The sequence below is a fragment of the Eubalaena glacialis genome, chromosome 1, assembly GCF_028564815.1.
Source record: "Eubalaena glacialis isolate mEubGla1 chromosome 1, mEubGla1.1.hap2.+ XY, whole genome shotgun sequence".
Classification (NCBI taxonomy): domain Eukaryota; kingdom Metazoa; phylum Chordata; class Mammalia; order Artiodactyla; family Balaenidae; genus Eubalaena; species Eubalaena glacialis.
In genome coordinates, this window is record NC_083716.1 from 147,551,044 (window position 1) to 147,577,908 (window position 26,865).

The 26,865-nt window shown below is 39.4% G+C and overlaps 1 protein-coding gene across 1 annotated transcript in view; it reads left to right on the forward strand.

Moving 5' to 3' along the window:
- The window catches only part of THSD7B (thrombospondin type 1 domain containing 7B), a 787,061-nt gene that overhangs the window by 360,027 nt on the left and 400,169 nt on the right, over window positions 1-26,865 (forward strand). Inside the window, exons 7-9 of the mRNA XM_061199619.1 lie at window positions 9,351-9,542; window positions 11,161-11,395; window positions 21,434-21,549. Of these exons, the coding sequence (XP_061055602.1) occupies window positions 9,351-9,542; window positions 11,161-11,395; window positions 21,434-21,549 (543 nt within the window). The remainder of the gene's footprint in view (window positions 1-9,350; window positions 9,543-11,160; window positions 11,396-21,433; window positions 21,550-26,865) is intronic.

Here is a 26,865-nt window from a genome sequence, read left to right on the forward strand (position 1 = left end):
TTTGAGATATATCAGTGTGCTTTTCTTTTGGTGTCTGCTTCTGTGCCTTCTCGGACAGGACCTCCCCACCCTATCACCACCCCACCCCGGTGCAACCTCACCAAATTTCTGAGCTACTTACTGTGTCCAAAAAAGTTAAGATTATTATATCTCAAATGCAAACAGACAGAACAAGTCAGTGCCCAAAAATGAAATCTTGAAGCTCTTTTCAGAGACAATAATCCTGAAAAACAGGCTTTTGTATGCAAGAGCCAGGCATATGAAAGAAAAGTGTTTTGTAAATTCCAAAGAGCTTCCTCCAGATATCAAGATGAGAGGCCAGAAGACTCAGAATACAGATTTAGCATAAGCCAGAATCCTGCATTGGCCAGTTTTCTGTATCAGAAAGGAGGAATCTAGGGAGGATGTTGAGAAGAGGTACATGGACATGAGGGTCCTTGGCCCCATCTCATTCTGCACGTGAAATGTTGGGCTGAGGAAATGAAAACTATGGACATTTCAGATAGGTTAAAGGGAAAGCAAAAGCAGAGGGGCCGGTGCCTCATTCCCAGGTTTGAGACTGTAGGAAGAGCCTCTGCACACAGGGTTCCTTGCATCCCAACATAAAGTGATGTGTTGCTGTAGTGAAACAGTGATGTGGTGTGTTGAGGCACAGAGTGGGTGTAAGCCAGCTGCTCATCACCCTCCCGACCTGGTCTCCCCAGTTTATTTATAACCTGGGGGCGATCCTGAAATCATGCCCCACTGTGGCAAGTGGAGGTGTTGACTGCCCCAGGAAACTGGGACTAGCTTGGAGTCAGGTCTAGGTGAGTATAAAGTGTGTGGATTAGAAAATCAGAAGCTGTGACAGGGACCCTAGAAATTAGCAGAGGATGCAGATGCACCTTCAAAGACTAGGTAATGATACACAAAGACCAAGTCGGTGGAAATAGCTCAGTAGGGAACCAGCTGAATTCAAAGGAGAATGTGCAACTTTGAAACAGACATTCCTCTTACACTCAGCTGCCACCCAAAGAGAAGGGAGGAAAGGAGAGGGAGAAACGTTGAGAAACTGAGACTGAGTTAACTTTGAAAAGATTTAGTTTGATCATGAGGTGCTAAGTTACTTTAAATGGATACATTTCTGTTCCCCACCTCCTTCCCCAACTCCCATCTGGCCCTGGCTACCAACCAGAAATTAGGGCTTGTGAGCAAATTGAAGTCATTGTTAGAAAAAAAAAATTTTTTTTCAAGGTCCCATTTTGGTAGGTGTCAAAAACAGAACTACATAGTTATTTTTTTGTAAACCTAAGTGTGTAATTTTCAGAACTTTCCCACACACGTAAAATAGTGGTTACTTCCCCCTGGAATGTGTGACTGAGACCAAGAAAATGTGACATTTCCCCACTGAGACATTTTATTAGATTTTACCTGGTTTTTTTTTTGTTTTTTGAGCAATTGTAGTTTGCTCCTAAATCATATACTGTTTCTGCCGTTTTGCATCTTCTCTCACCCTGAGTAACACACAGGATTCATGAGCTAAAGGTGTTGGGATGCTTTACACTTGACTGATTCTCCGCTAGATCGGGTTTTGTGTAGCCGGGTACATATATTTTCCTGACAGTGAGTAGAAGCAATGCATGTCAATAAAGCATTGTATTTAAGAAATGGACTCTAGAGCCACGTTGCCCAGGTCCAAATTCAAGCTCCAGCATTTCACTTGTGTTTGGCTTTGGGCAGGTAATTTTAATTTATCTAAGACTCAATATTCTCATCTATATAATGAACATAATGGTAATTCTTACCTCATGGTTTTGTTGTGACGTCTAAATGAGTTGATATATGTAATTCACTTAGAGTAATCACTAACATCTATTATGTACAATATACATGTTTACTATTATTGATGCTTTTTTGTTTACTATTGTTGATGTTTAAATGAGTTAATAAATAGGTGTAAAATGTAACATTATGCTGGGTACATTCTAAGTGATCAAAGTGTGAGCTGCTATTGTATTCTTGTATGCTGAGGAACTTCATATAGCTGGTCAGTTAGGCTTCTGAACAAACAACTCACCTGCCATTAGGTTCAATTTCAGCTAACTTCTGGCTTTTGTAAACATCTTTACCTTGGAAATACTGTTTTCTTATTTTTAGCTGTTATTATTGCTTTCCTAAAGTCTTTTCCTTTTAACGTTTGTTTGAATTTTCTGCTATGTTTATTTTAGCCTTTGCACTTATGTTCTCTCTTGTTTTTCCTTTTATCAACTATTAGAGTTTTGTTGTTTTTCACTTTGTGAGCATCCTTACATCATTATTATATTTTTTGCTTGTGTTTGTGTCATTTATCTACTCATACATTGTACTGTTTTTGCTGAATGTCCATACCTGTTCCTATTTGGTCTTGCATTCTATCTTAATCTTCCATCTCTCCATTCTGAACTCTTCTTCATCTGCTTATCTTTTCTATTTTTGAAAAGTATTACCCTATTCTGCCTCATCTTATGATGCAGTTCCTAGATAATCAAGGAACTGCTCACTCCTTTCGGCTTATTTTTTCCAATACTAAATTTACTGGCTAGCTGCCAATGAATTGTATAGAATCCCTTCTTTGTGGTTTGGCATCAGCTAAAAGTAATGTAATGAGAAAGACATATGTGAGATATGAACCAGGATGCAATACAGCAAAACAGTTAAGAATATAGCTTGTAATGTCTAACAGGTATGTTTTCTAGTTCTAGCTCAGACACGTACAAGCCATGTGACTCTTGAGCAAGTATTTTTAACCTCTCTGTACCTTAGGTGTGACCATAGTACCTAACTAATGATGTCAATATGGATATTCAGTAGACAACATGGTTTGCTCAGAGTATAGCCCACTCTGTGCTTTCCCAAACATCACATGCTGATGCCATTTTGTTATTGCAGTTGTTGTTTCTGTTATTATAAATATGATAATACTTAACATCAGATTTTTAAAATTTGCCTTCCTATATGTGCAAACTAGATAGACAAATGCACTTCAAATGGTAAAATCAGCAAGCAGAAACATTAATTGAATTGCTGGCATTGCATAGTTGCACATGGCTTCTGTTTAGCCCTTAGCTTTCTTTCATATTTTATTGGTTTGAAATATAAACATTTCCTTAGCTGATTAGAGCCCCCAGTCCAGAAGTGGCCAGAAGCTACTTGCATTTAGGGAGATATTTAAATTTAAAAAATGGAATTAAGTGCATATGAATTCCAGTAAATTTGCTATGTACCATCCGTTGACATCTTACTCAGCTGTCGGCAGGTGTTGAATCAACGTTTATTGGTATTCTTTTCTGAGATTTAAATAGGACATAAAATTTTATGACATGTATTTCTGATAACTGCTTCATTATTTTCCATAGAGAGTATAATAACACACAAGAGAAATATCGACAAAGTACCCATATTGCATTATTTTTGGAAGATAAGGTAGTTTGAAGTGTGTATAATGATAAAATGCTGGTCTACTTTAAAAATATGACTGTGGATTTGTGGGCATCTGGGTTTCTCTTTCTATTTTGTCTATAACTTTTCTAATTTTGGACACTTACAGTATAGGTTAGAAAACTAAGAATTATAGCTGTTTGTTCTATCATTACAAAAGAGAGATGGTAGCTCATAATATTAAATTCTAGTTCCTTAGGATTATAACACAAAGAAAGCCACAGGATAAAGTATATAGCATAGGTATGGTTTAAACATTAGGTTGATGTGGAAAGCCCCAAATCTGAAAGCTACATTGGTGTTAAATTTACATGGTTGCTTGACCAGTAGCCAAAGAGAGTCTGTCATGAGCTATTTATACTTTAAGTACCGTATACATTTGAACCAGAAAAAGAAGCATTTTTTAGGGAATCCTGAGTTTATTCATATGTTCAAGAAGGTTTCTCTCAGGTGGACCTAGAGGTTATCATACTAAGTGAAGTAAGTCAGACAGAGAAAGAGAGATGTCATATGATATCAGTTATATTTGGAATCTAAAAAAAAAATGATACGAATGAACTTATTTACAAAACAGAAATAGGCTCGCAGACATAGAAAACACACTTATGGTTACCAAAAGGGAAAAGGCAGGGGGAGGGATAAATTAGGAGTTTGGTATTAACAGATACACACTACTATATATAAAATAGATAACAAGGACCTACTGTTTAGTACAGGGAGCTATATTCAATATCTTGTAATAACCTATAATGGAAAAGAATCTGGAAAAGAATATATATATATATATATATATATATATATATATATATATATATATATATATATATATATATAATTGAATCACTTTGCTGTACCTGAAACTTCCACAACATTGTAAATAAACTATACTTAAAAAAAAAAGAAAAGAATCTTTCTTTCTCTCATCTAAGAACTGTTGTTTTTAGCCAGGAATTGGCAAGCATGAGAACAGTAGTATGAACTAGGGCCAGGCCCTAGTCTGGTCATCTATGCCAAGGTCTCCAGAATCACAGACAAACAAAACTGAGTGATGAATATGACCCTGGAATTCCATCCCTAGGTATATACTGAAAATAATTGAACTCAGGGACTCAAACAAGTATGAGTTTGGATGAATGGATAAACAAACCTTGGTATATATATACAGTGGAACATTATTCCATCATAAAATGGAATGAAGTAGTGATATATACTACAACATGCATGAACCTCCAGAATATTATGCTAAGTGAAAGAACCCAGATGCAAAAAATCACAACTTATATGATTCCACTGACATAAACTATTCAGAATAGATAAATCTGTAGAGATAGAACAGTAATTGGTGGCTGCCAGGGTCTGAGGGAGGAAGTAATGGGGAGAAACTGCTTAATGGGTAAACGGTTTTACTTTGGAGTAATGAAACGCTTTGAAACTAGATAGAGGTGGTAGTTGCCAGAACATCGTGATTTACTAAATGCCGCTGAAGTGTTTACTCTAAGATGGTTAACTTTGGACTTCCCTGACGGTCCAGTGGTTAGGACTCCGCACTTCCACTGCAGGGGGCACGGGTTCGATCTCTGGTCAGGGAACTAAGATCCCGCATGCCTCGCAGCCAAAAAATAATAATAATAAAAATAAAAAATAAAATGTTTAATTTTATGTAATGTGGATTTCACCATATTAAATTATTAAAAAATCGTGAGTGACAAGGTTGGAGCAGCACCATATCCCATATTTTCAGAATCACAACTGGTTTAAATAAGTCTACTCTATGAGGAGAGAATGTGGAGTTTGTCATTATTGATCCCAGGGAGTGTGGTAAGAACTGGGAGTAATCTTAGAGTCTTCTTGAAAGATGAATTCAATTTCCCTCTTAAATATACTCAATTTTTTGTAATATTAGATTATAAGAGCTTGTGAAAATCACTTTTAATGACTAAGTTTCTGTCCCACGTGCTGCTTTATTTTCCACACTTGCCTGAGATTTCAGTTGGTCTCATTGATCCATCCATGAAAATGAAAACAAGAAAGTATAAATGCTCTTCTTTTGAAATGAGTTCTCTCTGTGCAATAGGAAGATCATTATTACCAATGTAGATGGGCAGATGAGGTTATTCAGGCTCAAGGGCTTTATTTTTGGCTCTTAAATGGTTTAGATGAGCCACATATAAATAAAATGATCTGGATAATTATAAGCAGTCTTTATATATTATGTGAACTCGTCTGTGAAGTTGCTGGTGGTTATTTGTACCTATATATGCACAGTAAAGCAAGTGCTTTCCACGGTTATAGCATAAGTATCTAGATTTTTTAGATCAAGAATGCCATTGGGTTTTGGCGGTGTACATCTTTGCAAACAACATTTTTTTTTCTTTCTTTCTTTCTTTCTTTCCTTCCTTCCTTCCTTCCTTTCTTTCTTTCTTTCTCTGTGTTGGGTCTTTGTTGCTGCACGTGGGCTTTCTCTAGTTGCGGCGAGCGGGGCTGCTCTTCGTTGCGCTGCGCGGGCTTCTCATTGCAGTGGCTTCTCTTGTTGTGGAACACGGGATCTAGGCGCGCAGGCTTCAGTAGTTGCAGCACGCGGGCTCAGTAGTTGTGGCTCGCAGGCTCTAGAGCGCAGGCCCAGTAGTTGTGGCGCACGGGCTTAGTTGCTCCGTGACATGTGGGATCGTCCCGGACCAGGGCCCAAACCTGTGTCCCCTGCATCGGCAGGTGGATTCTTAACCACTGCGCCACCAGGGAAGCCCCAAACAACATTTTTTAAAAGGTTTTAAAGGTTCCTCTATATTGAGTCCTCCCTCTGTTGTTGGACACCCTGCTGTGTTTGTTGTATAAGTGATTTCTAATCCCTAGACTATCTCTGAAAAGTAAGTGTTATTATTTCATTATTGCAGATGAGATAACTGAGATTCAAAGAAGTTAAGTGATATGCTCAAGAGGATAAGTGGTGCTGGGCTTCACCTTCAGATACTTAACTGTGTCTGGCTAGGCCACCTGTGACTAGGATCCCATCGTGCAGCTTTTCTTTGGCGAGATTTCTTATAAAATAGCTCACACAAGAATTGAAGAGCCTGCCTATGACTCTTAGCTTGGCTTCACTAAAGAATAACTTATCTGATTGCTCACATCTCCAAATTAGTCCATATTGACAAGCTATCAATGTGTTGGTGGGAGTATTGACATTTCGCTGCACTGTGGAAATGGATATATCAGTTTATGGGAAAGCTTAGGTTTTAAAAAGCATCCCAGCACCAGAAGTGAATACTAAGGGTGCTGAATGATGGATGACTGGGGAGGAAGTTAAATTTAGGTCACGGGAAACCTGAGCGTTTGGGAATTGAAGGAAGGTGGAAATAGAACAAAACTGGTGTGTCCGTCTAGGTTATTCAGAATTTGATGTCAAACAACTCTTCCACATGGGCTTTCTCTTCTCCTCAGGCAGCTTCAGGATTAACTGTCTTCCACATACCTTGTGTTCTCCCATCATTATACCTTTGTTGACAGTTGCGTTGACTGGCATGCCCTCCCTGATTGCCACCAATTCTCACCCTGTCTGTTTCTCCTTGTTGAAAGCCTTCTGTTCTCAGACTAGTTCCCCAGAGGTCCTTCTCTTGCCTAAATCACCACAGCATTCTTTATTTAAAACACACATTTGCAACTTGACATTTACTTTTGGACTAGGTTTTATCTTTATGTATTTATAGCTCATCTCTGTTATTAATCATGAGTTCTAGGGGGATAAATCGTAGTATCTTCACTTATATTTATCCCATTATATGCCTTGGACATGGTATATGCTCATCAAATAGTAGTTGATAATTTTGTAACTCTTCAAGGCAGGGTTTTCTCAAAACATGTTAATAAAAATACCATTTCTGGGAGAGGTGCTCCCTAAAAAAGGACGGCCTTTGGTCAAATAAGACTGAAAAATACTACATACCATTTCCATCGAAGGAAGTTTACATGGCAATTGGCATTTTCAACACACACTACTCTCCAGTGGTGAGACCAATTTTACTCTTTTAATCTAGGACGTCTCAGCTTTCCCCCCACTGTTTAAAGTAAGAACTCTTCAAATATCTCTTATTCATCAAAATGTTCTTTGCAAGACACTGCTTTAAAGTGTTTTTCTGTAAAAGAATATCCTCATAATATTCACAGATGTGGAAATTGAATTTTGATTAGATGTAGTTTGTATGTTTAGTTTGACCTGCCTACTTCTGTACTTGGGAAAGCACTCCCCCTAAGCTGTATTGGGTGTGTGTGTGTGTGTGTGCACGCGCGTGCGTCCGTGCACGTCCGTGTGCATGTTTGCATGTACTATACAGTGTGGACTCAACCTGAAAACAGATTGAGACTGAAAAGAGAGTGATTGGAACTGGTCTTTCAGCTCGATTATCTGCTAGAATCTCCATTACTTCTCATAATATGCTTGAAAAGTTTTATTTGTACCTCAAGGTCAGTGAGCCTGGCCTCATTTACAAATATGAATGCAGATCTTAGGAGGGCACTAGCTTCTCCTCCAGGCAGTCTTGCTCACTGTCAGCTTGTTTTATTTACTTCCTCTGAAAAGGAATATCCATCTCTTGGAATTAGACACGATATGTCTAATGGGGAAACCAGAATTTCTGGAGTCAGAAAGTTTTCATTTGCTTCCCAACTCAGGCCTGTGTGACCCTGAGCAAGTTTTCCTTCCAGAGCCACTGACTCCTCATCTATAAAAGAAGATGGGTCAACCCTGTCTATAAGAGCATCTTATAAGGACAGTGCCTGGCACAAGGGAGATACTGCATAAATATTAGTTATTTTTTGTGTCAGACAGATTATGACAGGAGAATTCCATGAGCATAAAGTCACAAAGACAAAACTACCTGTCTCCTAGAGTTGCCATTCCGCATTTCATGTTGTTGCTTCAAACCATAAATGGTTTTACTATTCTTCATGTCTTCTGTATTTATGAGGTGACTGTGAATGGGGGGGGGCATAGTAAGAGTTGAATTGTTAGCTATAAAGAAGAATATTTGAATTCTAAAAATGGTGAATAAGTAACCTAAAAGAGAGCTTAGAAAAAATTCATTGTAATCATTTGAGATATGGAAAAGCAACTTAGAAATGAGCCCCTTAGTCTTGTCTGTTATTGATAATTGTAAAACTCCATCCCCCATTATCATATATACATATGTGTGTGTGTGTGTGTGTGTGTGTGTGTGTGTATGTATTTTGGTTGCACTAATTCATCACATCATTCAAAGAGGGAATAGATTAGGGAAAATTTTGGACTTGCTTTCAACTTTTATCTCAACACATTATATAATTTTAGCCACAGATTCATTTCCATTGTGCACATTTACCACTGTGCACAAACAGAATAAAAGTATCGCTGTGTGGTAATCTCGCTTAAGGTAACACATTTGGAGGTGAAAGCACCCAATAAAAAATTAGACTGATAATTTGCGGGGGGCTGCTGAATAGATTGCTCGACATAAATTGTGGTTTTCAGGCTAAAAGACTCCTCTGACTCCCATTTTGCAGAAATACATGTACCTGTTACACATGGTTGTCCATAGCATGTCAATCCTGTCTTTCTCCAGCCATCCATGGCTAAATTGTTCCTGAAGGAAGCCCACTTGTACCTGGGAAGGATGACAAATGGCAGTTTTGATGCTGTATCTACCTTTCTAAATGCCAAATTATCTCCTGACAGTTTTTCTTGAAATAAATATTATGAATGGCTGAAAAAAAATCAGGTTTTTGCATGTTATTGGTTTAGAGACACCAGTGAAGTGAAGTCTTCTAAGCTAAACTGAAGTAATAGAGGAAGCAATGAACCTAAATGTTCCTGAGACTGGCCTCGATTTTACATTAATCGACATCTGTCTCGCTCTGGTTGACTACAGGAGAAGATGTGTCAGGGACTCTCTGCCCAGCATCTCCTCCTCCTGAACAGATGGTGTGTGAAATTCCCTGCCGGATGGATTGTGTGCTGAGCGAGTGGACAGAGTGGTCATCCTGCTCCCAGTCTTGTTCAAGTAAAAACTCCGATGGGAAACAGACCAGGTCAAGGACTATCCTGGCGTTGGCTGGAGAAGGTGAGTAATAGGAAAGGTTTCTGTTCCCTAAATCCAAATGAACAGTTTGCTTTCCATGCATGCCTTTTCTCTCTAATCCTCTAGTTTATCTATGCTGGGTTCCCATACGTCTATGACTTGTTTTAGCCCATACTATGTACAGGCCATGACAATCAGGTGGATGTCAGTTTTCATTATACATTTTTAGGGAAGGAAACAAGGCTTGGTTGATACACATCCAGCTTCAGATTGCTCATGCAGTTGGGAACATAATTGGAATATGTCTGGTAAAACGAGTTCTAAATTAGGAATCAAGAGACATGGCTTCTTGACTGGGAGCTGCCACTAACATTGGCAGACTACCTGATCTGTATGTCCTCATTTCCCGCTCTGTCAGGCTGGCATGTGGTGAGAGGGGAAAAGATGAAGGCTGTGAAAATGGCTTTCAAGAAGCTAAAAGGTGCTATGGGGATATAAACGGGTGACTTCAGAACAAATTAGAGAAGCAGCTGTTCCTGTCATTTAAAGCGATAGTCTCTGTCCCCAGACACATACGTCATTTCATTTCTTTCAGGCCCTCCCTTGGCTTCGTCTGCCGACAGCTCAGCTGGGGTAGCAGAGCAATATGGCCACTGGCTTTGAGGGACTCCTTTTTAGACAAGATTCTGTCTGTGGTCCTAAGAAATGGGGCCAGGGTCAAGAGGAATGAAAATTTTCATATTCTTAAAGTGCAGTGGCCTCCCCATCTTGTCTGTTATATTTCTGGAAGGAGAAAAAAGTCAATATAATGGGGAAAGAAATAACAAGAGTAACAAAACTAAGGTCACAAATCTTCCCGAGCATCTGGCCCACTGAATAAAACATTGTAGTGTGGGAGAGTAGGAATAAAATCAATACTTTAGGTAAATACCAGTTTTGACATGGATATAAAATTGTGCAAGAAAAGATAGTAATGAAATCTGATTGTCTGACTCACCCAAGAGTGTAAGGCTGCACATCTGTCTGGTCTCCCTGCCAGTGTATAACACATTGTCAGATATTATTTCAGAGTTTAAGGATGGGCTCTCTCCTGCCAAACTTTAAGAGAGATTTCTGGATTTCTCAAACTGCAGTAAAATGCACTGCTTGAGGGAGGATGGATGTCTTAAAGTGGTTCTCTGAGATAAATAATACTGTCTTAGGAGAGAGAGACCATATGTAGGTAATGTGTGTGTGTGAGTATTTGTGTTTGATCTTATATCACTTCAAGGTCATGGGCTATTATATCTAACTGACTAATTTATGTAGTCATAATCATATTAAAATAAAAGCAGATTTCTTTGGAGTTTATCTCAGAGATACATGACGCAGAGGTGAGCGGTAGAATCAACTGATTTTTAAAATCTAATTGGCATACCGTTGCCTGTTATTGAGGAGAGAAGGGTGCAGTGTATTGTCCTCAGGATAAAAGAACCATGACCATAGCGTCAGAAACGGGGTGCGGTGGCCCAGGCCTTTGGAAGATTGTATCAAAATGCTGTCTTTCTAGACCATTAAAACAGTAAAAACAACAAAAAATAAGAATGACAGTAACAACAGCAGCAGCAACATGGTAATAACAGCAACAACTCTGTATTCTTTTTTATTTTGATTTTTGCAGGTGGAAAACCATGCCCCCCTAGTCAGGCCCTCCAAGAATATCGTTCATGCAATGACCATTCCTGTATGCAACTCTACTGGGAGACATCAGCTTGGGGCCCCTGTTCTGAAGACACATTGGTAACTGCCCTTAATGCAACCATTGGCTGGAATGGAGAAGCTACGTGTGGTGTGGGCATTCAGATGCGGAGGGTCTTCTGTGTCAAGAGTCATGTGGGACAAGTGATGACAAAAAGGTATTATCAATAATTAATTGAAAGTGCATAGGACTATTGCATAGTTGAGTATTTTTAGTCAGAAACATTTTTCATGCACTGAATATGTCTCAGTCTGTGCTAGAGTAAGAGATTTTTGTTTTGTTTTGTTTTATTTGACTCTTAAAGACTAAAAAATGTGCCTCAACCAAAGGTAGACACTTTTTTGTTATGTATGCATTAATTAATGGAGAACAGTAAATATCATGCCCACAAATATTGAATCTGCTTGAGTAATCAAACTTTCTAGAGCTGATATCAATATTTTGGGCTCTTTTTCAATCACATAAAGACTAGGTCCACAAGAAGGTAGGTCGTGCACTTTGAAAATATGGGGCCGTGTTATACTGTTCTTTAGATCTCATTGACCTTGTCTGCAGTGAGCAATAAATCCATATAGACATTTTGAATAGACTAATCCACGCCCTCAAGTAGGTTTACAATCTCACACCTGCTATACTCTGCACGTGGAGATGTACATTTTTCAAAAACTGTAGGAGAATTTGGACATGAGGACTAGGATATAGATATCAAAAAGGGTCAGGAACAATTGCAAGTGATGGAGGAAAAAGAGTAATTGACTGGAGAACTCAGCTGTGGGAGTTTCTTCTCTAGAACAAATGAGAAGACATAACTCTTCCTCGAGTCCATGCAGGAAGGCTCATGGAAAAGAAAATGTAAGGCACCTAAGTTATATACAGAGACTGGGTAACTGGCCTGTCCATAGAGATTTCCAAGTGGCCATGTTTGAACTAGTTCCCTTTGAGTGATGAAAGACCCCTACTCCAGCCACAGTAGTAGTGGGTCACCAGGATGGGCTGGTGCAAGCTTTGGTCTAGTGTCACAAACTAGGCAACTTAGAGCTGTTTCCCAGGAATCTTTAAGTTGGGAAAATGAAACCCTCTCTTCTTTCTCTCCATGATGTTCTAAGTATATGGATGGAGAGTTGCCATAGCCACGGTCATGCCTGGTGGAGAAAGCAGGAGGAGAGAGTAAAGCCGATGCTCAGAAAGACGCAGAAACTGAAGCAGAACAAATCCTGGCATCATCAAGCCCTGGTCCCAGCCCCCCTAAGTGCACTCCTGCGTTTCCTGGCAACATAGGCAACTACATTTGCTCTTCTGCCTAATTCAGTCCAATTTGTGTTGCTGTCATGGGCAACTCAAACACCTGATTAATTTCATCTTGGGGGCCCCATGGTGACGGGCTCTGGGCCTAATCCATGCTGCCATGGAAGCCACTTCAGCTGTGTGTAAGGAAAGTCATAGAAGCTCAGTTAAGGAAACGAACTGCTAATGGCAGATATAGGGCAGACTGGCCAGATACTGCTGGTTTTGGAGCATTTGATGAGCAGGTGGCTATGAAAATGCAAGGGAAGATGACTATGACTTGAAGTGAAGCACAGTCAGTAAGACTTCCTCTTTTTCTCCTCCTAAATGTGGCTTCCAGAGGGCTGGGGCTGGATGGCCTTCATTGTTGCCACTGCAGATTTTAGAACAGTATCTGGCATGTAGCTCTTGTCCATAAACATTTTTAGAAGTCATGAATTAATTAGACCTGTGTGTAGGAAAGTAAAAGGGTTTGACAGGGAATGGACATGAATTGCAGAAGTTTGAGAAGCTGACGTTTATCCTTTGCTTTAAGAAAAAATATTTTATCTACCATGATAAAGTTTGGCAAAGGGGACTGCCTTGAAGAGTAATGAACAGATCATACGTATGACCTTCTGCTCTTATTAACTCATAAATGTTATTTCTGCTTTAGCATCCAACTCTAAATTGCTTGTGATATTTTTGGAGCATCAATTTATATCACTTGTGTGTTTCAACTTACCTGGTATCCATAATACCATGTGGACCGATTGGGTCAATGGGCGATAATAGCCAAACATGGACCATAATGTTTGCATATCACTTGGATCAGGTGATAATCTAATTCATGGGGTTATGGTACAATCCTAAAAGGCTTATAAAGATATTATGCAGACAAGAGAACTCCTTTTATCTTGAGAAGGACTGCAGCCCTGATAATGCTCATTTTTATGATGTAAATTTTCAACTGCTTAAAAAGAGATGCATGAAATATTAGCTTGAATATACAAATAGAAATAAATATAGCTTAGGTATAGGAATAAATGCTATGTGAAACGCAGCAAATTATTATTCTTTAGAGTGATGAGAAAATTTAGCATTCCTGAAGTCTGATCTTCTCCCTTCCACAAAACTTTCACCTCTGAACCACAACAGGAAAAATCCACTTGATATGAATGTAATTTGTTTTTTTTTTTAGTAAAGAAGCATTAGAATTGAGGCTGACAGCTACCAAATACATTATCATCACACTTTAAAGGCTATTTGGACATGAGGGGATGGGTTATGTGTTCAAATAGCCCTCTACTTCCTCATCTAGCCTCATGATTGTATTGAATGACAATTTTTTATTAAAGTCTCCGAGCCCATCAGCTTATACTAATGTTAACTTAATGATATTTTGTGACCAGAAAAACCACAGGGCCAAAAGTTTATAGTTTAAAGCATAATTCACAAATGCATATGCTTTTATTTGATAATCTATATAAGTAAGACTAAAATATTATTACAGTGAATAACCTCCAGTTTTACTCAGTTTTCCAACATAGAAAGATGAATTGCACAGATGTTTTCCCTAACACACACACACACACACACACACACACACACAGAAAGACATTGCTCCTTACTTTTTGCACTTTTAATGAGGCTGCAGACTTAACAACCTAGTTTGAATTCTTACTGTATGTCTCCAAACGATCCTGCTAAACAAGAGGAGCCTGCATTGACTTAAGTAAAGTTAATTAAAATTCTTGAGGTTAATGAGATTAATTGAGCTAAGAAAATAATACCTAGGGTCCAGTGAAGCACATAGTGAAATAGTGAGATTATCAGCAAGAAAAATATGCTTTTGCTCTTTTTTATGTGAAAGCTATTGCAGTGGAAAAAATTTCCCTGCCATTTGTGAAATCCTTGGGGTGAGGGTAACGGCAATAGAAAGAGGAAAGAAAAAGAAAATATCCTAAAGAAAGAGCGGCCTTCAGAGTAGAAGAAAGAAGCATGTCTCCATGGATTGGATGGGCTATTGTAATATGTTTTATCTCTAAATCCACTGCACTGGGATGCACAGAATTCCTTGCAAGTTCTTGCTTCCCAGGGTTGGTGTTCTGGTTTCCATGTAATTGTATAGGTGAGAATGTTACCATAGCATGAGTAATAGAACTGATCATATCAGAAAATAAGGACTAGCTAGGGCACAACTCAAACAGAAGTGAGAGCTTGTTGGGATATTTGGGGGATTTTGTTTGGTTTTGTTTCACTACCCAATGTTTATTTTTTCAGTTGCAATGTGCAAAAAATAATAATAAAGATTTAAATCACACAACTCAAAGCCATCCAAAGGTCCAGTAAAACGCTTTCTGCCTTTCATGGGAAAACGCTGGGCATTTGGTGAGATACAGTAATGGTGAGTTCCATTTACACATTTAATGTTTAAAAAGTTGGCAGGTTGAGATGGTCCCTCAGTCCCTGGGTTGGAGGACTGCTCCCGGAGATGGAGCACGGTGTCTGCCTCATGATTATGGACACATAACTGAGAAATGGCAGATCTTTGTAGCTCAGTTTGATGCATTTCAGCACAGGAACTAAAACCTACAGGGTGACCAAGAGGCAGTCGTTATGAAATACTCCAGTGAAAGTCCAGGAAAATATATGTATTGAGATGAAGTGTATTCACCCTTTTACCAAGAGTATTGCCAATCTAGAATCAGAGTGTTGCATGAGAGCAGGAAGTATAAATTATGACAAAAGGCAAGAAGCCATACTGTGTTTACTCACTAAAACATGAATCCATATGTTACCCTGGTTTTTAAGGCTTCAATTTTGTTTTGAAAATGGCTGGATAAATTTGCCTAATATTCCCAGAGATTTGTCTTCAGGCTCCACCAGCATAGAATACTTGTCAATCATTCACTTACCGTTACTAAATACTTACACAGCATTAAGATCTGGTATTTTTAAGATATGATATAAGATGGAATTCTACCATCAAGGCAGTCAAAATTAGTGTATGTATAACGCATGCCCATGTGCATGCACACACGCACGCACACACACACACACACACAGAAAACCAGCAACGCAGAAGATATCAAAAGCTTTTTTTTTTTGGTCAGTGACGATAAACAATACAGAAAATAAACATTATAGTGTTTAGAAGTGGAGGACACATAAGTTGCTAATGGTCAAGGAGAGTATTTTTGGAGATTAAGAGTAAATTTATGAAAATTAGAAATGTGACGATCCGAACCAAGATGGTGGAGTAGAAGGACGTGTTCTCACTCCCTCTTCTGAGAACACCAGAATCACAACTAGCTGCTGGCCAATCATCAACAGGAAGACACTGGAACTCACCAAAAAAGATACCCCACATCTAAAGACAAAGGAGAAGCCACAATGAGACGGTAGGAGGGGCGCAATCACAGTAAAATCAAATCCCATAACTGCTGGGTGGGTGACTCACAGACTGGAGAACACTTATACCACAGAAGACCACCCACTGGAGTGAAGGTTCTGAGCCCCACTTCAGGCTTCCCAACCTGGGGGTCCAGCAATGGGAGGAGGAATTCCTAGAGAATCAGACTTTGAAGCCTAGTGGGATTTGATTGCAGGACTTTGACAGGACTGGGGGAAACAGAGACTCCACTCTTGGAGGGCACACACAAAGTAGTGTGGGCATCGGGACCCAGGGGAAGGAGCAGTGACCCCAGAGAAGACTGAACCAGACCTACTTGCTAGTGTTGGAAGGTCTCCTGCAGAGGCGGACGGTAACTGTGGCTCACCGTAGGGACAAGGACACTGGCAGCAGAAGTTCTGGGAAGTACTCCTTGACATGAGCCCTCCCAGAGTCTGCCATTAGCCCCTCCAAAGAGCCCAGGTAGGCTCCAGTGTTGGGTTGCCTTAGGCCAAACAACCAACAGGGAGGGAGCCCAGCCCCACCCATCAGCAGTCAAGGGGATTAAAGTTTTACTGAGCTCTGCCCACCAGAGCAACACCCAGCTCTACCCACCACCAGTCCCTCCCATCAGGAAGCTTGCACAAGCCTCTTAGATAGCCTCATCCACCAGAGGGCAGACAGCAGAATGAAGAAGAACTACAATCCTGCAGTCTGTGGAACAAAAACCACATTCACAGAAAGATAGACAAGATGAAAAGGCAGAGGGCTATGTACCAGATGAAGAAACAAGATAAAACCCCAGAAAAACAACTAAATGAAGTGGAGATAGGCAACATTCCAGAAAAAGAATTCAGAATAATGATAGTGAAGATGATCCAGGACCTCGGAAAAACAATGGAGGCAAAGATCGAGAAGCTGCAAGAAATGTTTAACAGAGACCTAGAAGAATTAAAGAACAAACAAACAGAGATGAACAATACAATAACTGAAATGAAAACTACACTAGAAGGAATCAGTGGCAGAATAGCTGAGGCAGAAGAACGGATAAGTGACCTGGAAGACAGAATGGTGGAATTCACTGCTGTGGAACAGAATAAAGAAAAAGGAATAAAAAGAAATGAAGACAGCCTAAGAGACCTCTGGGACAACAATGAGGTATCACCTCACACCAGTTAGAATGGGCATCCTCAGAAAATCTACAAACAACAAATGCTGGAGAGGGTGTGGAGAAAAGGGAACCCTCTTGCACTGTTGGTGGGAATGTAAATTGATACAGCCACTATGGAGAACAGTATGGAGGTTTCTTAAAAAACTAAAAATAGAATTACCATATGATCCAGCAATCCCACTACTGGACATATACCCAAGGAAAACCATAATTCAAAAAGACACATGCACCCCAATGTTCATTGCAGCACTATTTACTATAGCCCGGTCATGGAAGCAACCTAAATGCCCATTGACAGACAAATGGATAAAGAAGATGTGGTACATATATACAATGGAATATTACTCAGCCATAAAAAGGAATGAAATTGGTTCATTTGTTGAGACGTGGATGGATCTAGAGACTGTCATACAGAGGGAAGTAAGTCAGAAAGAGAAAAACAAATATCTTATATTAACTCATGTATGTGGAACCTAGAAAAATGGTACAGATGAGCCGGTTTGCAGGGCAGAAGTTGAGACACAGATGTAGAGAACAAATGTATGGACACCAAGGGGGGAAAGCCACGGGGTGGGTGGGGATGGTGGTGTGATGAATTGGGCGATTGGGATTGACATGTGTACACTGATGTGTATAAAGTTGATGACTAATAAGAACCTACTGTATAAAAAAATAAATTAAATAAAATTAAAAAAATAAAAACCTCAGGTGAGAGGTTGGGGTAAATCACTTTTCAAACCACTTTTAACTCTACAGTTCTGATTCTCATTTTTAAATTTATCTTTTATTGGTATCTACATTATCTCAAGAGTATAGATAGGACTATATACAAAAAATAAATGTAATTTTGAAAGGTTGCATGCAAATATATTTTAATTGAATCATAAAAAAAAAAGAAGAAAAAAAGAACAAAGAAAAGAAATGTGATGATCCTGGGAGGGGTAGACAGCATGTAAATAGAAGGGAGGAGGAAGTTGAACCTCTAAGGAAAAGGGCAACATTATTGGGAAAACAAATGAACAAAAAGACAGTTTCATTCCTAAGAGAATATTTGATACCTATCAGACCAGGAATCACATTTCAGGAAAGCCATCAGTTCATGGCCTCTATAAAAGCAGTGTAACCTGAGCTTGACCTTTGCCATTGAGGGTATGATACCGTTTCTCATTTGTGGACCTAGAAGAAGAACACAGAGAAAGGGCACCATGTCACGAACAGTTGACATTATGCCCAGTGAATATTTATTGTGAGTGCTGTTAATAAAGTATAAATTGAAAAGTAGGCAATATCAGTTCCCCAAAAGAGATTAACACCACACACACAAAAATAAAAACAAAAACCAAGAGACACAAGAACACTTTGGGAGGTGTTGGATATGTCTATTACCTTGATTATGGAGATGGTATCACAGGTGTTTGCATATGTCCAAACTCATCAAATTATGTACATTAAATAGGTACAGTTCTTTCTGTATCAATTATGCCTCAATAAAGGTATATCTAAAACATTTAAAAAGAAGAGATTAACACCTACTGCTAATTGAAGTGAACAAAGTCCCTGCAGAATAAGCCACCCTCCCAGAAAGCCTGAAGCCAAACTAGCACCGCAAGCATTTCTGAGCTATTTGTGGATGTCTGAGTGAGTGTGTGCTGGCTGGGTCCCTGCACCCCCAAGCCCTGCTGCCCCGCTGAGCACACAGGAAAATGACATTCCTCATGTTGTACTTTCATTTCCAGCTAGATACCAGGAGAGATTGGAGAGGAGCTAGAATAAATAGCAGTTCAATTTAATTTTAGGAGCTTTCAGGGTACGAATAAAGGACTTGGGAATGAGTTTAGTGTTTTTTGCTAGTTCTACTAAAGTATGACATAAATCTTCCTTACCAGAATATCTTGTTTAAATAATGCTATATCCTCTAGAGACACTCTTTTTTCTTTCTATTTTTAGGTTCATTGAATTCATCTATTTGATAGACAGTTTTTTGTGTGTAGTAAGGATGATTAATAATAATGCCACTAATAATTAATTTATTGATAATCAATAATTTATTTATTAAATTACTAATAATTTAATTTATTTAATTAATTATAATGAATTCTTTTTCTGTGAGTATATACATTTCTGTTTTAATTTATCTTAATTAAAGTATTAATATGCTCCATAGTAGAAGTAAATTAATACAGAGGGACTAATGGTGGAAAGCAACGAATCCCCCACCTCCTGTTCCACTTAGCATCCCATGTCCCAAACACAACCCCTTTTTAATAGTTTCTATGTTTCTTTTCTTCCTCTCTCTCTCTCTCTCTTTATTTTGACTGGGTAAGCCTTCACATCATTCATAAGTTATAACAAAATACAAGGAGACATATAATATATAACAACGAATAGCCTTGCATCCACCCCTGCTCCCATCCATCCCTTCCCTACCTCCCATCCTGCCACTGGCAACCATTTTATTACTTTCTTATCTACCTCCATTGTGTCTTTATGTCAAGGCAATCAAACACCAGTCTATATCCTTGTCCTCCCTCCCTTTCTGATGTTTACCTCCTAACTCTGAACATCATTCATATATCTCTTCATTTATCAATGTCAAATGTCCATTTACACTAGCTCCTCTACTGACTTGACTCCCCTCACATTGTTGGGGTTCTGTTGGTTGGCCGCATTAGCATTTTTGATTAATATACTGAGAACTGTATTTCTTATTTCATGTCTATTTATTGGCTCTCTGACCACCTGCTCTGTTGGATGAGGACGTCCAAGCCGCCACTCTCTCTCCCTCCCCTTCCATCTCCCATCCTTTGCCCACCGTGCCTTCACCTTACAGTGGCAAGAATAAGATTGTGTACCTTCTGTTCACAGTCAAATTCCATGTTTTGCCTGTGTATTCCTTCTAAAGTTTTAAAACTAAGAATGGGTTTTCATTTTTGTAATTATGTAAATTGACAAGATCTGAGCTCAGTCAGATTCTCCTTTTTTATTACGTGCCCTCGTTTTCTTCCTCTCCTCCCCCAGCCATTATTAGTCTCCTCTCTTACTTTTTCTTGGTGTTTAACAATTGGACAGTCTTTGTGTTTGCATGTTGGTCATTTTGTATACAGCTGGTAGACTTTTCACTTTGAATTGTCAGCCTTTCATCAGCTCTGCAGTATTTTAATCCATGATTTCCGTATTTATTTTATCTCCTCCATTTTCTATTCTCTTCTACCGGAAAGTCTCAATTGTGTGAACTTGCTAGGCAGGGGGTTTTTCTATCATTATTTTTCTCAAGTGTTCTGACTCCATGTGACTTTGGATCCATTACTTATTCTTTCAGCACCTCAGTTTATCGTCTGAAAATGAAGATTACAATGCCTTTCACTGCAGTCCTTAGGAATAAATGAAAGAATGTGGGAAAAGCACTTCACTCACCACTGACTATCCAATACCAAAGTTCATGCTATCAGGTTTTATACACACTGCATCTCTGTGCTTTATAAGAAATTTATAGGAAACAGAATTTTAAAATGCAAATATAAGTTGCAGAGTGCTTTCCTGTTTTTCCTCTTAGCGTATCACTGTTTTATAAGATAATAAATGTGGATTTTAGCCCCCTGTACTCATAAAAATAAGCAGACAAGCATGCAAATTAAAACAAAAACTTGCTTGCCATTTTCTGAGACTTTAGTTCTTCCAAGTGATTATGAATCCACTGACTACGTTCCTCCCAAGTCTGAACATTACATTATCAGCAAAATAGCAGAATTGAAATGTTTCTCTTGTTAATGCTTGTTAGTGTGTTTGTTATTTGCAAACAAACGTGCTATTCTCACGTCTTGCTTATTCTAACTCATCAATTTACATGTTCTAAAAAGACACCTGCCAATTACTTCAATATTCTAAAATCATGTTAATTATCAAATATGTATAGTATTTTCAGTGGTCTTCACTGTTTTTTGTTTCCCAGTATATCCATATGTTGCCTTGTACAATATCACTGAATTGATGTATTACCCTGGATAAAACACTTTTCAAAAAATATATCAGATTTGTCCACTCTGAAAAAAATCAAATGTTATTTGAATTCATGCAGTGGGGAGAAACTCACTTAGCATTTGTCTTTCGTTGGTTTCAGCGATTGTTATTCCTTTCCTGGTCTAGTGAAAAGTATTTTGGTCTCTGGATCAAGAGAGACAAAGTCTGTTTCGTGCTCTGCCTCTGGCTCTGAGTCCTTGGGCAAGTAGCTTCTCCTCCTGGGTCTTTCTTCCCACATCTGTAAAAGGAACAACAGGGTCTCAGTGTTTTCAGTTCTGAAATCCTATGGTTCTAGGCTAAACCACTTACTTTCTCCAGGAAATATTGACCTGGTCTCTTCACGTTGGCAGATGTCCGGAATCTACTCGGCCGGAAACAGTACGCCCTTGCCTGCTCCCCTGCAAAAAAGACTGTCTTGTGACCGCCTTCAGTGAGTGGACGCCTTGCCCAAGGCTGTGCCAACCAGGTAGGTGGATGCTATTTTCTTAGTGTTTTCTTTCCTTCCTGATCTCCTGAATGCCTCTCCCACTGCTAAATAAGTGAGAGATGGTGGTACGGGGGCTCCCTTCTTTTCCATTTGCATGTCACCCTGGGAGCAAAGTTTGTAATATTTGTAAATGAAGTCTTGGATTTCCAGATCCATTAAGATTTGGCAGGGAAAACATATTCAGCTATCACATGCCATTATTTTACAGGTGTGCGTTGTAGGGGTCCTCATCTTCTATTAACCCTGTTGTGGCATTTTGAACAGCCATTCAAACGTGGTTCCTTATAAAGCATGAATACCATCACAGTTCCTTTGTGGCTCCTGTGTGCTTAAGCCTGACTCCAGGCATCTTCAGTAGAATGTAGGGCCTTAAGCACTATGCGTACATCACTGATAAATATAAGCCTATGGAAGAAGAGGGGCCAGTACATTAAAAAGTGTTGAACAGGTACAGACATTGGCAATATATGATTTCTATTTCTTTACTCTTAACGGTGACGCTTTATACATCTGGGTGTATTTGGAGTGCTGTGATCCAGGATACTTAATAGCTAAGTCCTAATAAACACACAGGAGAACCTTTGTAAAATTACTGCCTTTCTTAGAACAGGTCTTTTCCCCTACACTTATTTCAGTCCCCTGACAGAGCTAGTCCATGTGGAGATCCAAAAACTCCTAGTCCCAAAGCTCCGTTCTGGCCTAAGACCTAAACTTAATAACTTGGTCCATTTCTCCTCATCTGACACCCTAGCCTTGATCCTGTGGATCATACCACTGCCATAGCAAGAAAAGGCACATCCAGGAAAAGGAAGGATGGAAGAATATTGACCCTAGTGCTCAAAGTAAAATGGGTCTCATCCACACCTCCCTGGCCTTGTCTTGGCTGTCACATCCTCTCAAGCAGGGCCTGGCTCTCACTGTATCTCTGCACTAGCCTCCTACAAGAAGGGAGAGGGAAGCATGCAGTTCTGCGAAGAGACAACCTGCCACAAAGATTGAGATTATTAACACTTTTCCTTGGAAAATTCCAGCCCTGTGCCTCTAGGATCCCCCAGTTGCTCTTTGACTCACACATCTTCATGGCGGTGACATGAAAATATAGCCAATATTGACACAGATCTGCCTGCCACTTCAGACCACCTCTCAGTGATTGGCAAGGGGGTTGTGACAGCTCTTGGAGATTATCATCATCGGTATCTTATATTTCAGTGATGGGGCACCTGCATAAGGTTTTCTAACTGTGCCATGTCAACTGTCCTTTGTCAGTGTTAACCGAGTAGCATCCAATAAACTTTGCTTATGGGTAGAATCAGAACTAAATGTGTTGAATACAAAAGAGCTTTGAAAATACAGTGGAATATTTATCTGATCTTTTGAGGGGTGGAGATAGCAATCTCTTCCAGAGATGCTCCAAAACTTATTTTCTTAAATGAAAATTCAAAGTAATTGATCTGGATAAACAGGGTTTGTAGAGTAGCCAGGGGAATGTCATTTCCAGATAGAGTAGGACAGAAAAACTATGATCTCTATTCTGAACCATTTGAAAGGTAGCATCTAGGAGGTTGGCTTTCGAAATTTTAATAGTAATGTACCTGCAAAACATTCAAGCTCTTAAAGATAAACATTGGGAAAATGCAAGAAGATAAAATAATCTATGATGATGGAAGTTTATTGAAGTTCAGCTATTTCTTTTAGTTTCGGCCTCATAACAGATTAGCATAATTCTTCTGTTAAATGGTTTTAAGAAAGGAAAAGGCTGAATTAAAAAGAATACCCTACTGGCAGCCAGATATTGGTGTTAGAGCTGTCAAGGTCCCCTGACACTTAAGGAGGCATATTAGTTCTGTTGAGCCCATATGCCTCAGTGGCCAGAGATTACTTCAGCTACTGCTATTGCATGCATTCTGTATTCGAGAAAATTCTCTCTGCTGCATGAGCATCTTCTCCTAGTGCTGCCTAAGGATGGAGGAATCATAGGGCATGTGAAACAATTGCTCTTCCAGCAATTTTCGATTTTACTCCAACTTCCAGGGATTCAACTAGTTACTTAAATGGTTGTCATTGCAATGAAAATAGTTTTAAGCCTCTGTGGTCTCTTTTTACCTCCAATTTTTTAAGCCTAGATAATTCTTTTTACAGCCTGGCAGCCAGCAGACCTGGAGGAGCATTGATTCAGTTTTCAGATTTCTTCCAGCTTTCCGCTTCAATACTGTTTACCCTTGTGTTTAGTTTATACTTTGGGACCAATATTTTTTTAAATAACTATGGGTTAATTAGGGGAGACGATGATAGGGAGGAGATTACAGGAGGAAATGGTACCGCTAAATCTATGGTTCTCAAACTTTTTTGATTCTGAATCACCTGGAAGCATTATTAAAATGCAGATTTTCAGCTCCATGACTGAAAATCAGTCAGATATTCTGACTCAGTAACTATGGGATGTGTCCAAAAATGTGTGTTGTAAGAAGCTGCCACTGAATGGTAATGCATTTCCTCCCTTAAGATAAAAAAGGATCATAGATCCATGAACAAGTGCTACTTGAACTCTGGGCATACAGCCTGTTTTTCAGCTTCTTGAATGCATCATATTCTTCCTGGCTCAAGCATGGTAGAGTATGATGGCTAAGAACAGAGGTGCTGGAGCCAGATGGCCAGGATTTTGAGTCCCAAGGTTTGCTCTGTGACAGTGGCTGCATTACTTAATCTCTCTGTGCCTCAGTTTCCTCATCTGTGAAACAGGGTTAATAACCACACCTACATACAAGGAAAGTACTTAGAGCCCTCAGTACCTTGTGTGGAGTAGGCATAGGGCAGGCAATTCTATCGTCGTTCCAAGCCTTTGCACCTGCCCTGTGTGTGTGGTGCTGGAGTTGTGTTCAGCTGCGCTTCCTTCTTGGTCCTCCGACCTCTAGATCAGCAGGGGCCTGCTATAGCAGCCTTTCCCCAGGAACGTTGTGTTCATCTCCTAGACCGCAGTGGACTCTCCCCACGCACCTCACTAACTAGGTCATCCCACAGCATCCTCCACATCCCCTTCATGGCACTTGCATACTTATCCTTCCTTGTTAACGTTGCCTTTGCTAGAGTGTACGTCCACAAGTGCAGGGACCACTTCTGTCATCTTCACCACTAGATCCTATAAACCCAGCATAGTAAAGGGTATAGTTGTCACTCAATTAATATTTTTTGAATGGACAGATGTCCTGTGAAGAGAGAGAAGAGTGTGGTTTTGAATCCAGGCAGTAGCTTCTCTGTCCTTGAGAACGTCCTTCAAAAGATACTTTGGGAAATAGTGTTTTAAAGCAGTACTTGTCAACTTAAATGCTTGTACAAGTCCCTGGGAGATCTAATTAAAATGTAAGTTCTAATTCAGTAGACCTGGACAGGACCTGGAATTAGACCTTTCTACAAGCTCCAAGGTGATAACCTGTATGTTGATTGCAAAGCTCCAGGTAGAGGTGGGGTTAGACATTTTTGAGCAAGGCAATGACATGGTCAAAGTTATAAAGTGAAAAGAGTGGACTAGGGACAGAACAACAGGTGGGGACACAGGTAGATTGGGATGTGGGGTGGAGTGAAGTGGCTTAACCTAAACTGAGAGATCAAGAGAAGGATGGGCCTGAGTAGGTGGCAACCTCCACTAATGAGGATGGGGGAACTCTTTTGCACCTGTGGTTTCAGGTCGAGTTATCAAAGTTGAGAAGAGCTTATACTCCTAGTCTCTAAATTTGGCTGCACAATGGACTCACCTAGAGATTTCTTAAATATCCCAATGCATGGGTCCTACTCCAAGATATTACGATTTAATAGGTTTTTGGTATGACCAGGGAATCACTTGATTATGTGAATCCAAAACCAAATCCATTCTAAACCTCTCAGAAAGCCAAGGTGGTTTCCCAGGGGCAGAGTGTACCAGGAGTGATTTGTGTGTTAGTAATGGGTGAGTTGTATTAGGTTTTATTTGGTTCTGGCTGTGTTCATGATCTAAAAATCCTTACAACTTAAAAGTATTCTCAAGCCATGAACAATCTCTAGCTAGTAGCTAGCCTTGCTTCCTGTCTTCTTATTCCTGTTCATCTGAGTCTCTCCTTAAAGGATTAATGGTGGTCCCACATTCTTCGAAGCAAATCAAATAACTATCAAGCTGTGGCACTCTTGTGGACTCTCAAAATTTTAAGTCCCAGTAAAAAAATTAGCCAAATGATTAAGAACCATTCTTTGGTGATGTTCTTACTAATTTCTCTATTCTTCCTTCAGCCTATAAAGCAAATACCTGCATAAATACTCAATACCGTTTGCCTAATAATAGCTACAGTTTGTTCATTGTAGAGGTAGCCCCATGGACTTTTTTCAATACACAGATGTCTCACCTCATCCCACGTTAGAATCTCTTCACGTTGAAGGGACCTCTGCAGTATTAAAACTCACCATAAGTGTCTCTTATACGTGGGCAGGGATGAGACACACTCATTTAGTGCTTTATCCTTTCAGGGTATCTTCAAATACATTTATCAATTATCATTGATAATTGTTTGCCTGGGTAGTATTGGAAATTAATTATCTTGGCCACTGATCTCATAACTATCACATTTAATGTTTTTACTTTAAAGTCACAAATCAGTACTGATTTTCCAAGATTTCTCTCAAGCTACCTTTAAAGGAGCTCACTTTATAATTTCAACATTTAATAATACAGATTTCAGACATCTACATAAATTAATATAATGCTAATATAAAATATTACTGATTAATAGAATGCACTCTTATGCAGCCATCACCAAGTAAAAATTCCCATCAGCTCATGGCCACCCTTGTTTTGCTTGTTTTACTGTTATCCCTCTTTTTACTGCCAGTAGCTAATTTTGTAATGATTCCCAGATGTGTATATCACTTCCATGGAAGGGAAAAATATGTAAGAGGTAAAGTTATTAGACACTTCAGTAGATAAAATGTGGCATATTCAAAATAGGTCTTTCTGTAAATTCCTAGAAACCATGGAGCTAATGATTAATTATTTGTCAGTCTTAATAATTTAAGGCTGAGGGAGCTCCTTTAACTTTCATCTCTAAGGGGCATGCTGGCGAGCAATGTCATGGTAATAGGAAGGCCAAAGGCAAACTACTGCTGGGAATTGCTAGGCAACTTTATTTGGTGGGATCCTTTGCTCCTGCATCAAACCTCCTGGAGTTACGTCTTGAGTTTCCAGTGTCAAAGACAGTAATGACTTTTTAATGTCCAGGTAGTGTACTATATAGTTGTTAAGAACATGGCACCTCAAGTTAGACTTCCTTGGTT